A 15,212-nucleotide genomic window follows, 5' to 3' on the forward strand; every position below is an offset into this window, starting at 1 on the left:
CCACTTCTCAACGTTGGACTTTCATAATCAGCATGTATCCCTTTATCAGGGAAATCTATTTAACACTTTCATTTTAGAAAACAAAAGTAAAAGAGACTAATCAAAATGATCCTGACAAAAAAATTATTTTTAAAAAAATCTGAGTAGAATCTACCGCCTTAAAAATAACACTCCTGCCCTAACCAATAAAATGGTTTAAATTCAGGCTCCAGAATACCTGTAATACTCATTCACAATATTCTCTCTACTTGGGAGACTGTATCATTGAAGCTGCAATATTAAAACAAATCATTCTGTTATACATTCAATAAATATGTGCCAAGGGCTGAAAGATCTTTAAATGTCTCTGGAATATAGCAGGCTGGGATGTTTGTACCAACCTCCCCTTAACTGTAAAGATAGGACAAAATATTAAAAAAAGATATTAAAAGCAATGAAAAGTTGATAAAATAGTAGGGGTCTGTCATGGTAAAACCTAAGGGAAACAAAGTCACATCTGCCCTAAGAGTACCTGCAGATCTTGAATTTCCATTTCTAGGGCACCATGTTGCCAACTGGATAGTCATAGGCCAAAGCCCACCCAGAGTAGGGGGTTCATTACGAAACCCTTCCCACTTTAGCTACACTTCCAAAGGGTTACAGCCTCAGGGAAAATGTAAGCCAGAAGAAACATTTCCCCTGCCCTCAGGGAGTTGCAATGAAGTTGCCTTGGCCATGCAGGTGGTGGAGGCTCCCCTGAGAAATGTTAACATAATTGGAATCAATAATGCCTGGGTGGTTGAAAGAAAGAAACAAAATAAGCAAACCAAACTGACAAAATGCAAGCCATGAATTCAGTAGTTTGTAGAGATGGGTAGAATCTCTAGGCACTTGAAAGAAGCAAATAAAAATTCTCCCTGGAGGAACATATCTTATTCTTGATCTCAAAGAAATTTCACAAATAATTTTTCAAGAACAATGAGCAGCACAAAGACACAAAACCAAAAGCATAAAAGAAATAAAGCCCTGAGCAACAACTAGGAAAAAGAACAGACAGCAGAAACAGGTTCAAAAAAACCTTCAGGGCTTCCCTTGTGGCGCAGTGGTTGAGAGTCCGCCTGCCGATGCAGGGGACACGGGTTCATGTCCGGGAGGATCCCACGTGCCGCGGAGCGGCTGGGCCTGTGAGCCATGGCTGCTGGGCCTGCGCATCCGGAGCCTGTGCTCCGCAACAGGAGAGGGCACAGCAGTGAGAGGCCCGCGTACCGCAAAAAACAACAACAACAACAAAAAAAAAACCTTCAAATACAAGAATTAACAGACAGGTTATAAAACAACTATGTCTACTAGATTAAAAAAATAAAGACAAGTTTGAATATATCTGCAGGGAACATAAAATAACAAAAACTAAGAATTCAATGGGGCAAATTAGATACACCAAAACAGAGAATTTGGGAACTGAAAGGCAAGAACTATCCAGAATGGAGCATACAGAGACCAAAAGAAAAAGAAGTTAAGGGGCATGGTGATAAAGTGAGACAGTCTAACATACGGTTAATTGAAATTTTATAGGTGGAGGAAAAAGGAACAGGGCCAAGATAATATCTGAATACAATGGCAAATAATTATTCAGAAATGGTACAAGACACCAACCCACAAATACCAGAAGCCCAACAAATTACAAGAGAAAATAAAAGGATGCATCATAGTAAAACTGCAGAACACCACATATAAAAATGTTAAAAGCAGCTGGGGATGGGGGGAAGCAGAGCAGATACTTTCAAAAGAAATAACAAGTAAATGAAAACTGTTTTCTCAGTAGTAACAATGGGAACCAGAATATGGTAATTATATACTCAATTGTGTGAAAAGATAAAAAATGCCAATCTAGAAATATACAGAGCATAAACATCTTTCAAGAATAAGGGCAAAATAAAGTTATTTCAGCAAACAAAAACCTACAGAGTTAACCCCCAGCAGATAAACACTGTACTAAAAGAATACTAAAGGACCACTGAAGGCAGAAGGAAGTGACCCTAGAGTGGAAGGTGTAATATGTAAAACGGGAAGGAGTGCAAAGAGGTAAGTATATAGATAAATCTAAATGAACACTGACAGTGTAATAATGATGTTTTATGAAACTAAAAAAAAAAAGGCAAAATATAAACCTACACCACCACCACCAAAGCAGTAGCACATAAATGGAATCAAGGTTATCATATATTTAGGAGGAGGGCAAAGATACTATTAACATCAAATTTTGGCATATTAAAGATACCTGTGGTAACTTCTAAGAGAAACACCACATAGGACCTACATACTAGTGGAGGAGAAAAATATGAAATAATATTTTTTAATCCAAATGAAAACAAGGAATGAAAGAAAAAGTAACATAGAACAGGTAAGATAAACAGAAAATACATTAAAAGCTGGTATATTTAAAACCAATATAATGATAAGTTTATTAAATGTAAATAGGATAAATACTGAAGTTTAAAAAAGATTTTTTTTTGGCTGTGCCATGCAGCTTGCAGGATCTTGGTTCCCCAACCAGCAATCAAACCCGGGCCCCAGCAGTAAAAGTGCCAAATCCTAACCACTGGACCACCAGGGAATTCCCTAAAAACGATTTTAGGCTGAATAAAGAAAAAAATTTCAACTATATGATATTTGTCAGATACGCTGATAACAAAATAATGAAACGTTGATAGTATAAAAATGGAAGTATTTACACCATACAGTGGTTTGGATATACTAAATATCAGATATACTGCATTTAGAGCAAAAAGTATCAGAAGGAATGAAGTGAATCACTTAGTAATACATAAAGCAAAAATATATATACAGGAAGAAACAAACTACTCCCACAATCATGAGAGTCATAAATATACCTCTCTTAGTAATTGATAGAACAAACAGCCAAAAGTCAGAATACAGAAGATCTAAACACTGTGATTAAATGCCATGTTTAACAAAATTATCGTAATGACAAAACTAAACTATTTTGTTTAGGGATGCATATGTGGTCACACTATAAGGAAAAGCAAATGATAATCACAAAAATTAGAACAGTGGTTGTTTCTAGGGTATTGGGAGAGGGTTGTGATCAGGGAAGGTTTCCAGGGTGCTGGAAATATTTTACTTTCTGACCTAAGTGATGATTACATGGAGTTAACCTCATAATGATTTCCTGGAAACATTTTTTGTGAAGGGTCAGATAGAAATATGTTAGGCTTTTCAGGCAACACATCATCTCTGTGATATATATTCTTCTTTGTCTATACAACTCAAAAAATCTAAAAATCATTCTTAGCTTGCCAACTGTGGGCTGTAGTTTACCAACTCCTGCATAAAAGGCTCACGGTTTATGTACTTTCTTGTATTTAACAAAAAATATAAAAGAATCATTTAGGGGGAAAAATGCTGAAGTAATTCTTTATCCATTCTTCCCTTTTGACAAATAGTCTTGAGCCCCCACTGTGTACCCAACACTGTTTTGGGTGTTACAGACTAAAAATTGAACAAGATATCTATTCCATGTGGGGGGGGGGGGACAGTTAAAATGATTACGTCTTTATGTAATAAACACTGTAAGAGATGGAAACAGCAATAAATAAAACAAAATCCCTGCTCTCTTAGGATTAACATTCTGGTGGAAGAAGCTGGGCAATAGACTAAGTGTATAGTTAAAAATTAAGATATGTAAATTATTAAATAAAAATATTAAAATTATACCACACAATGACAATGAATGATCTACAACAACACACAGTATGGATGAATCTCACAAAAGTAATGTTGAACGAAAGAAGCCAGACACAAGAGTATATACTGTATGATTCCTTTTATACAAAGTACAAAAACAAAAAAACCCACCTGTACTGTGAGAAGTCAGGATAGTGGCTATCCCCAGTGGCAGGGAGGGGGCTAATGACTGGAAGGGAGCATAAGGGGGTTTCTGGAGGGCCTGGTATTTTGTTTCTTGTACTCAGTTTGTGAAACTTCATTAAGCTGTAGACTTACATGTATACACTTCTATATGTATAAGTATGAATCAATGAAAAAATTTACATACATATCAAAATTTAAATACATATGTCAGGTAGTAATAACTAAGAATTAAAGCAGGATTAGGGACAGAGTTACAAGGTGAGAGGGACTGATATTTAAAGAAGTTGGCCAGGAGAGACCTCTCTGATAAGGTCATTTTTGAGCAACAGCCTGATGAAGAGAGTGCTAATCATGCTATTCCTGGAAGAGGGAATAGCAGGTACAAAGGCCGTGAAGCAAAAGAGTGCTTCACAGTGTTCAAGGAACTTCAAGGAGGCCAGCATGGCTGGAGTGGTATGAGGGTGAGAGGGGAGCAGATGGAGTCAGGCGGATGGGGGGAGCAAAAATCATATAGGAGCTTCTAGGCCATGTAAGCCCAGAACAGTCTGGACTGTTTTGAGCAGGATCTGTCTTAATTTTTTCACAGAATCATTCTGGCTACTATACTGAAAATAGGTGAGACACAGGCAGAAGCAGGGAGACCACTTTGGAGATTTAATGCAGAGAACCAAAAGAATAGAAAAAGAGGTTGGGATTTGGGTATTTTTTAAAAGAAAACAGGATTTATTGACAGGTTAGATATGGGGCATGAAGTTATGATCTGAAAAACTGGACAGAGTAAACTGTCATTTACCAGGACAGGGTAGACTGCAGGATGAACAGTTTGTTGTGTTGTTTTGCTAGTGAGCAAGAGTTCCTCTGTGGACGTTTTAAAGCTGCCCATTTAGTTATGTAAGTGGAAATGTCACGTAGAGTTGTATATGTAATTTTCAGGGAAACCAGTGCCCAAGTAAAGGGCTGGCAAGTTCTTTCATCCTAAAAGGCAGATATGGATAATGATACAAGTAACTTGGTAGATTTGGCACAGGTGCATGTGAAAGTTCTCTTCTGATTGCTTCTACTTTCTCAGGAAGATAAAAAAGTAAAGCCATCAGTTGAAATAGTAGAGGAGGAAGTGTTGCTGGAGGCTTGCAGGAAATGACAAAAATATGAAATATTCATCTAGGAAAGGGAACTAACTATGGAAATATAATAGGACTGGCAGCAACTAGGGGGTTCATGAGATTGGTGGTCATGAACTTAAAGTGAGATCAGTCAGCATGGGTATATGTGTTTTCCTCTAACCATGCTGAGCTGCTTAGACAAGGAAAAGGTGGAAAATTAGATAACCAGGGCTGAGTTTTTTCAGGCAAATATGATAGAGAGAGAGTGGGGAAAGGGAATTGAAGGGTATACACAAATCAATGAAACGCAGAATCTAAGTTAGAAGGATAAAGAGCTTCTCAGTGCAATGGAAAAAGGAAATTAAGGCTTGGTTCCTATTTTAACACCCAAGATATACTTAGATTTACATAATAATGATGAGGCCCCCACCACCATTCACAGAGGTGGCAGAAATGTCTACAGATCATTGAATCATCTCTTTTGTTGTCAGGTAAGACCTGACTTAAATGGACACATGATAGATGGGTGGTACACTACTAAAAACCAAATGAAAAAAAAATATTTTTCAGGGAGAGAAGAGTAATAGACAACAAAATTCTACAAATCATATTCGTCCCAAATAGATAATTCTGCAATCTCATTTAACATTTTAAAACTTTAACTGGTTTAAAACTTAATAAAAATATAGATATAGGCCTCCTCGAAAGTTATCTAACAAACCTCAACCTAACCAAACAGATCTACACATCAAACATTTCTAAAATTTTTAAATATAACAAGGATGACAAAATAATAGCAGAAATTTCAAGTTGAATACATTTTCCTAAGTGCTTTAATAATTATAATCACCCTAATGAATGCATGCTTTCATGAGAGAGAAGAGGGGAAGGATATTTTAAAATACTTTAACAATACAGAAGACTAAATCATTTAGGAAAAAAGTAGTATTAATCAACTCTGCTAAGGCAGAGAAGAGCAACTTTCCTAAACAGAGACCTAGGATGAAAACTCCTGATCTCCCTTTTCCCTTGGATCCCACAGCAATACCTGAAGCATCAGTAGACATAATACACTCTTAAGTACAGAGTTCTTACTGGTGTCAACAAATTATCCAAAGGCACTTGAGCAAATTAACACAAAACCCTACATTAGCTAGCTCAGGGATTCTCAACCTTAGCACTAGTGTCATTTTGGACTGGATCTTCGTGGTGGCGCCTGTCCTGTGCACTGTAAGATGTTTAACAGCATCCCTGGCCTCTGCCCAGTAAATGCCTATGGCATCCTTCCACTCACCCTCTATTTCTGACCAATAATTACTCCAACACTGCCAAATGTCCCCTGAGGGGACAAACTACCTCCGGTTGAGAACCACTAACTTGGCTATAATGTTTTTAAGAGTTTCAGATCTCACTTATAGGCAGAAAACAAACCTATCCCAAATTTGTGTAGCTTTCGCTTCTCTAGTAAGCCTTAAAAATAATTCAAATGCCAGGAGCTGACCAAATTTTTTTTTAAGGAATTTAGTTATAGGAACATTTAAGTCTGGCAAGGATAAAAATCTGATGTTTGGATTGGAAATCAGTTCCTTGACAGAACAATGAGCTGCAGGCCTAGAAGTAATTTATTATACTGGGAGAAAAGGGTCAGCTCTTATAAAATGTAAATTTACTGATACAGATTTGAATCTAAGTTAAGTGATTCATAGGTAATGCTATGAACGTTTCTCCTTAATGCCTCATTCCCCTTGGGTAATTAACGGAAGAGAAACTTTTGCTAGAGTGTTCCTGGGCTTCTTGTCTCCTACAACAGGTGTCAAATTTCTCCAGGTGAATGCTTACCGGTAAGGGATTGGATAAGGAATGTTGCGGTGAGGATCGTGCAACTGGTGGAACACTTCTGCCAGGGCTGGTTCCTGGCCCGCTTCCCCCAGCAAACTGGCCAACAGGGAAAAATGGATATGAATAATTCACAACAGTACTAGGCTTCAGATAAGGAGAGTAAAAGATTAATACACAAACAGGTCTTAATTATATACGGCCCCTTTAAGCCAATATATCTTATTCTAGAGAGAAAATGCCATATAAGTCAAATTCTGCTATCTTTTCAACGAGATTTTAAGGAGGAGCTCCAGCAGAAATGTACCAAGATATAAAGAAAACATGGCTAGAAAGCTGAAGGTACACATGGTTTTGAAAGGACATAAGAGAAGAATGTTTTCCCTTCTTGTCTCAAAATACACGAAGCAGGAATATAGTGGTACAGTGGATGTTAGTGTCTTCTTCAGTAACCACTAAGGATGGGTCAGTGAGCTTACTACAGGTTCCTATGGACTAAAGGGAAGAGGACAAAACAAGAGTCCAAGTCATTTCACGTCAATCTGTAAGACACGAAACCTAGTCTGGCCAAGAGAAAAATCACCTCATTTGTGAATTTTTATATCATCACAGAAAAGACACATCATAAACAAATTTAAATTTAGGAAGTCAGCAGCCGTTTCCTCTTATAGAGATGGGGCAGCATAGGGTTGATGAAGATGGGGAGGAAGGGGAGGAGAGCACAGTAAAGGCAATATATTCCTCTCTAAAGCCTTAAATGAACAAAAGGATTTAGGTTTTTAAAAAAATCACTATAGATTTCTTTTTCCAAAAACTTAACTTACCTCAAAGTAATCACTAATTTTATGTCCCCTAGGAGTGCCTTTCCCTGAAAATAAAACCAAAGTAAGTATAGTTTTTCCAGTAACACAAGTAAACCATCATTCACTAAAGTGTACTATGTATTCAATAACTGCCTATGTTGTTATCAATTCAAATGTCAAGCTTACTTTTAACAAATGAGCCAAAATACCTGTATCATAAGAACAGAAGACAGTTTCCTCCACAAAATTAAAGACTGAAATAAGCAGTGAAAGACTTTTTCACAGCTCGCTTTCCTTTAAGATTCACTAATCTTTCTTTTACAAGTACACTAACAAAACTCATGCCACAACTGTGCATCAAAATAAAACTAAACTATAAACTACACCCCCAACTAAGAGGACAAAAAATGCAAAACAAATTCATCAGAACAAAAGGGTTTATTCTATTTCACAAAAAACTTTATGTGACCTTGTCACTTTGGGAAAATTTTCTCCCAAAAAAGTAAAAAATGATTTGCAGATTAAAAGAATATGGAAAAAAAAAAAAAAAAAGACTAGGGTGTCCATTTCTTGGAAGCTCTGCCATTTCATTTATTCTTCCTTTAATTATTTACAGAAATTTGGCATTACCACCATCATATTTACAGATTTATTACACTGGGCACCAATGTACAACTAAATAATTGACATGGAAGAAGGGCAGGTAAAAGGACAGCCATGTGACTGAAACCATTTCTGCTTGCCTATTATTAGCAAATCACTGATCTAGTGCAAGACATAGTTAAAACTCCAATGTAACCTCTTTTCTGTACAATAAATACTTAGTCTGAAGACAAACCCATGGCGAGAAGATGGTTAACTTACAACAGGGAAAACCAGAGTCCCCAAAGAACTGACACTGTTTCGTCAAGTGTGTATCAAATGGCAAGTCTATAATAAACAACCTGATATTCCCTTAAGGAATACAAATCTTCATTGTTAGGAATCCCTGTGCACAAACTAATTACTTAGTGTGAGCTGGAAATTTTCTATCTAAGTACATAAGAATCTAGTATTTTTACCGGTGTGAAAGTATTACTACCTTGGCTAGTTTCATATGGTTCAGCTTTTCTTTTCCGGTTTCGCTGGTCATTCTGTTTTTTCTCAGGAGTCTGTTAAATACCATATACATCACAATTAGCATTTTGTTAAATTTTTCACATTATGAAAATTAGAGAGTATGTACAAAATATCAAATTTATAAGGATATTTAACTGGCTCAGACAAGTCCTAAATGAGTGTCCAACTCTTAGAGCAGGGTCATGGAAAGAGTACAGGATCTGGAACCAAGCCACCTATACAATTTTTAGCAAACTGCTCAAAGTATCAGAGCTTCAATTTTACAAAGCACAAATGTAGTACAAGCATCTAGCATATAGTAGGCTCTCAGACAGCAGCTGTTACAATATTTCTACTTTTTTTTTTTTTTTTGGCCATGCCACTCGGCTTGCGGGATCTTATTTCCCCAACCAGGGATTGAACCCGGGCCTGGCACTGAAAGCGCCGAGTCCTAACCACTGGACCACGAGGGAATTTCCACAATATTTCTACTTTAAAAGAGCTTAAATCTAATCCTTTTTTCCAAAAAGGAAAGATATGCATAATCAACTGACTAATTTATTGGAAGTTTTATCTAAGTGCAAAGTAAGCGGTTACCTATCTATGCAGCTAGGTTGTGTGCCTTAAAAAAAAAAAAAACTTCTAATTTTCTTACTAAAGTCTGTCGGGCCACACTAACCCAACTCTGTTGAAGTACTAAAAAGTGCTAAAATTCAATGGCACCTAGGCTAATTCAGCTACAACTGCAAATCTCTACCCTTTATTGATGGTTATTATTATCGTAATAAAAACCCATCAAGGCCACATCACAACTGTACAACGAGCAAACAACTCAAAGGGGAGTCATTCACCCAGACCCTAACAGGACACCAGAGTTTGCAGTGCTATGGTTTAACCCAGACCCAAAGTGTGGGAATATGAGAAGTCTTGCAATGGATGTGGCTTCTTACCTCTACTTCTTTATCACTCAAGGACCCCACGCTGCACAAGCTCTGGTTGGAAGACTCACTATTGAGTGGCCCCTGAAAAGAAAGAAAAAAGAAAAGGAATCGAAATTAACTAATTTAAGGATGACAGCAAAAATGAGGGAGAAGCCATTTGATTTTGATATCTAAGTCAGGTCAAAGAAGCCAAGAGTTAACTGCAACACCTCTGAGCCAACTTGAAAAGAACTCAATCAACCATATAGTACAGGGCCCTCATGTTAAAATTCTCTAGCTAATATTATTTTCATTTCCTTTATAAACTCTTAACTCGTGCAAATTTTCCCTTCTAGAGTACTTTCACATGTAGCAAGTTCATTCTTTAAGGAAAATAAGCTGGGGAAAATCAATTCTCTTGGCCTCTCGTATCACACAGGCAATATCTGAAAGTTGAGGTGTTAAGGGGTATGTCAAGGGTTCCTCATGAGGAGGCAGTCAGAGACCATAATGAAGGAAACACTTTTCCGAATCATGCTTTAAAACAGGCATGACTGCTAGCTCAAAAAAGTTACAAGAGATTGACTTCTAGCCTAATGGCCTGAGGATCTCTGCTAGCTCACTCCTCAGGGAAACTGATGCAAATTATTTTTAAAAACCACCATTCAAAGCCTCTGACAATGGTCCCTAAGGGCAAACAGCAAATGAAGAAACAACCATTCAGTAAAATCTATGAAAATTCAGCCTGAAAGGTGAAAGTCTGTGGTATTAGAACCAAGACCACTCTCCCCACCCCACCCCCACCCCCCCATCTCAGCAAGGCTCCAGACTGCTGCAGCCAAGACAACAAGGTCCCCCCTTCCCCCAGCTCTCAGTCCAAGGGCTTTCTTCCTGGGAGGAGCAGGACTTCGGACTTCTCAACCCATCCCCAGCCCCCATTACTGAGGCTAAGTCCCAGGCAAGTACATCAAAGACAGGAGGCTCCCTTCTGCCCAACACCAACTTGTGGAACAGAGGCTCTGCCTTAGGCATGGTCAACTGAGAATACTGGGACCCCAACAGCCCTCTCGCTCAGCTCGTGAGACAGTGGTTCAACACCAGGAGAGACAAGCTGCTGTGGTGCCGCATCTCCACATTCTACCTCCTGGCACTCAGTTCCTACAGCCTGAATGTCACTCACAGAAAAGTATTACTCACTGTTCCCACCCCCAGCTCCAGAACCCTGGCTTGGATATTTTGCCAGGGGGAAAAAGCTGGAACATGTAGTACCAAATCTTTTCCCAAAGGACCTGACTTCATTCCCAACAGTGTGGACAAGTTTAAATCTAAGGGAGGTTTTGGTAAAAGGCAAGCGGAAAGAGATTCGTGTAATGAAGATACAGTCTAGACTGTAGGTCAGCTAGTTTGCAGGAGAGAATCAAGGAATAAGACACCAGGGAGGAGACCTCCCTGGGGTCAGAGCAAATAGCAAACATTGACCTCAGGAACTTTTCCTTCCAAGGAGCCCCAATTTGATTGGATTAGTTTGTAGTCTGTAGAGGAATGTATGCCTCAGGGCACTGTTGAAAACAAGAGAGCAATCTGGACAACTAGTGTAGTTTAACAGCTGGGTTGGTCAGGAAAAGAGTCCTCCTGAGTACCAGTCACCACAGGGCACCTGCAGGCTTGCCTAGAGTCAAGCCTCCCTGAGGAGTACCATGAGGCTTAGCTCTGGGGGGATGGGTGGTAGAACAGACTTCACTAAAATAATCCAGCCAGTCACTAAACAAATAAACAAGCAACAATATCAAGGCCCCAAAGAACAGGATGAGAAATCAGTACCCAGAGGTGCTACAACGTATCATCTAAAATGACCAATTTCCAACAAAAAATCATGAGGCATGCAAAGAAACAAACAAGTACGACCCATGTACCAGGAAAAGAAAAAAAAAGCAGGCAAAAGAAACTGCTGGTGAGAATGACCAGATGCTGGATTTAACAGAAAAATATTTCAAAATAGCCATCCTAAATATGTTCATGGAACCAAAGGAAACAGTAACTAAAGAAGTAGAGGAAAAGGGACTTCCCTGGTGGCGCAGTGGTTAAGAATCCACCTGCCAACGCAGGAGACACGGGTTCAAGCCCTGGTCCAGGAAGATCCCACATGCCGCAGAGCAACTAAGCCCGTGCGCCACAACTACTGAGCCTGTGCTCTAGAGCGCGCGGGCCACAACTACTGAGCCTGCGTGCCATAACTACTGAAGCCCGCACGCCTAGAGCCCGTGCTCCGCAACAAGAGAATCCACTGCAATGAGAAGCCCATGCACCGCAACGAAGAGTAGCCCCCACTCACCACACTAAAGAAAGCCCATGCAACAATGAAGATCCAATGCAACCAAAAAGTTCCCTTAAAAAAAAAAATAGGGGTAAATCTTCATGACCTCAAACTGGGCAAAGAATTCTTAGATATGACACTAGAAGTGCCAACAACAAAAGTAAAAAAAAGATAAACTGGACTTTTTCAAAATTAAAAACGTTTATGGTTGAAAAGACACTATCACTGAAGAACACCCACGAAAGAAGATATTTGCAAATCACACATCTGATAAGGTACTTGTATGCTGTATAAAGAACTCTTACAATTCAGAAATAAACACAGATAACCCAATTTAAACTGGGCAAAAGGTCTAAACAGACATTTCTCCAAAGATGAGATACAAATGGCCAATAAGCACATGAATAGAAGCTCAACATCATTAGCCAATGGGGAAACACAAATCAAAACCAAAATGGGGTACCACTTCACACTTACTAGGATGGCTAGATTCAAAACAGACAACAAGAAGTGCTGGCAAGAATGTGGAGAAACTGGAACCCTCACACCTCACACACTGCTGGTAGGAATGTAAAATAGTGCAGGTGCTTTCAAAAACTGTCGGGCAGTTCCTCAATTAAACACAGAGTTACATATGACCCGGAATGCTACTCCTAGGTACATACTGAAAAGAAATAAAAACATGTACACACACAAACCTGGACACAAATCTTTACAGCAGCATTACTCACAAAAGCCAAAAGGTGGAAACAATCCAGATATCCATCAACTAATAAATGGATACACAAAATATGGTATATTCATACAATGGAATATTACTTGACCATAAAAAGGAATCAAGCAATGATATATGCTACAATATAAACAAACCTTGAAAACATTTTGCTGAGTAAAAGAAGCCAGTCACAACAGACCACATATCAAATGACTACTCATGTGAAAATCCAGAATAGGGAAATCTAAGACAAACAGAATATAAACAGTAGTTGCTTAGGGGAGGAGTTGGAGAACATGGGGGTGATAGCTAAAGGGTATGGGGTTTCTTTTTGAGGGGATAAAAATATTCTAAAACTGTGTTGATGGTTGTACGTATCTGTGAATATACTAAAAACCAATGAATTGTGTAATTTAAATGGGTGAATTGTATGGAATATGAATTATATCTCAATAAGGTTGTTAAAAAAACAACAATTATTAGGCTTAGCGTCAGAAATAATTTACATTCCTTTAAGGGTGTATTAAGTTTTCTTTTCACTGTGTCCTTAAAGCACTATTTTTAAACTGTAATCAACACAATATACCAGAAGGCTCCACAGATACTTGTGAAATTGCAAAAAAAAAAAAATAAAGTGAAACTAGGGATAAGAAATAAAATCAAATCATGTATTCCCAGTGACATAAATCAACAAAGGACTTATTCCTTTAAAGATATAATAAGAGTTCCATGATGTTTTAATTGAAAAAAAAAGAGCTTTATTCACGTAAGAATTCTAGAATAATTTAAATTGAATCTTTCTATGCCTAAATTCTTAAAATATTCCGTTTGTGAATTATCTTTATTGTAACCATTATGAAGTATTTCCCCTCCCCTTGGATAATAATAAAACCGTAAACTATGTTTTTTTTATTTATTTAATTTATTTTTTATTTTTTTGTGTGTGGTATGCGGGCCTCTCACTGTTGTGGCCTCCTCCACCGCGGAGCACAGGCTCCGGACGCGCAGGCTCAGCGGCCATGGCTCACGGGCCCAGCCGCTCCGCGGCATGTGGGATCTTCCCGGACCGGGGCACGAACCCGTGTCCCCTGAATCGGCAGGCGGACTCTCAACCACTGCGCCACCAGGGAAGCCCCATACACTATATTTTAACTATCCACTTTACCCACCAACTATCCCTCATCTTCTTTTTTATAAATTATTTATTTTTGGCTGCGTTGGGTCTTCGTTGCTTGTGCGGGGCTTTCTCTAGTTGCGGGGAGCAGGGGAGGCTCTACGTTGCGGTGCGCAGGCTTCTCATTGCAGCGGAGCACGGGCTCTAGGTATGTGGGCTTCAGTAGTTGTGGCACACAGGCTCAGTAGTTGTGGCTCACAGACTCTAGAGTGCAGGCTCAGCAGTTGTGGCGCACGGACTTAGCTGCTCCACAGCATGTGGGATCTTCCCAGACCAGGGCTTGAACCCGTGTCCCCTGCATTGGCAGGCGGATTCTTAACCACTGCGCCACCAGGGAAGCCCTATCCCTCATTTTCAAAAGGAAATGGCGGGCTTCATTCATCACACTTGCCATTTCCTTTTTTTATATATATAAATTTATTTTATTTCATTTATTTTTGGCTGCGTTGGGTCTTTGCTGCTGTGTGTGGGTTTTTCTCTATTTGCGGCGAGCGGTGGCTACTCCCCGCCGCGGTACACGGGCTCCTCACTGCAGTGGCTTCTCCCGTTGCACAGCACAGGCTCCAGGTGCACAGGCTTCAGTACTTGTGGCAAGAGAGAACTGAAAAACCTATTTTTTTATTAGCAATTACTGATAATGACATAAACTGTAAAGTGTGCATAACAGTGGTGTACATTGTAGTGTTTGAAATATCGATGCAAGAGGCACAAGCAAGGATCCTTGTGGTTCCTTGGGTATGTGTGTCTAACGAAAAGAAAAAAAGGATTAAGAATCACTTAATCCTACCTTTCACCATCCTTTTCTGATGCACAGCATCCCAAATTATTATAAAATCATTAGATTAAATTTAATTAGCAGGGATAAATGACATACATTCCCTGTTCTAAAACAGCTTACTGTCTAGTAAGGGAGCTAACCAAAGGCTTTTAGGCAAACAATGTTATCTTTCAAAAATGTCACTATCATTAAAAAACAAAAAAGGCAGGAAAAACCTAAGCTAAATTAGATGAGGATAAAAAGGCATGACTAAATTCAATGTATGATCCTTGATTTGACTGTGGATAGCAAAACAAAGCAAAACCAATAAAGGACATCATTGGGACAAAGGCAGAAACTGAATATGGACTATACTAGATAATTAAGTTCCAGTCTATTATTATCAGTCCTTCAATTGTAAATTTTCCTACTTGTTGCATCTTTTTACTAAGGTGCTTTATAAGTTTTGTGTGAGTTCATATTCAGCTTTGGGGGAGTTCTCCACATTTCAGGGTTTAAGGAGCAGTCAGTCCCAAGAGAAGTTTAATGGTCACCTCTGCCAGTGCCCTACAACATTCATCAGTTCCAAACATATTTATACATTAGCTTTCCTGCCCAGGAT

General features: G+C 38.9%; 1 protein-coding gene across 3 annotated transcripts in view; it reads right to left on the reverse strand.

Moving 5' to 3' along the window:
- Nucleotides 1–15,212, reverse strand: part of TLK2 (tousled like kinase 2) — a 102,703-nt gene that overhangs the window by 58,238 nt on the left and 29,253 nt on the right. For 2 of the 3 annotated variants that reach the window (XM_082678880.1, XM_082678882.1), the window contains 4 exons: nucleotides 9,661–9,732; nucleotides 8,694–8,763; nucleotides 7,634–7,677; nucleotides 6,813–6,908 (listed from right to left, as the gene is read on the reverse strand). In XM_082678880.1, coding sequence (XP_082535006.1) covers nucleotides 6,813–6,908; nucleotides 7,634–7,677; nucleotides 8,694–8,763; nucleotides 9,661–9,732 — 282 coding nt within the window. The remainder of the gene's footprint in view (nucleotides 1–6,812; nucleotides 6,909–7,633; nucleotides 7,678–8,693; nucleotides 8,764–9,660; nucleotides 9,733–15,212) is intronic. The other variant, XM_082678881.1, reaches the window with a different exon arrangement.

The sequence above is a fragment of the Grampus griseus genome (genome assembly GCF_964374135.1).
Source record: "Grampus griseus genome assembly, chromosome: 20".
Classification (NCBI taxonomy): domain Eukaryota; kingdom Metazoa; phylum Chordata; class Mammalia; order Artiodactyla; family Delphinidae; genus Grampus; species Grampus griseus.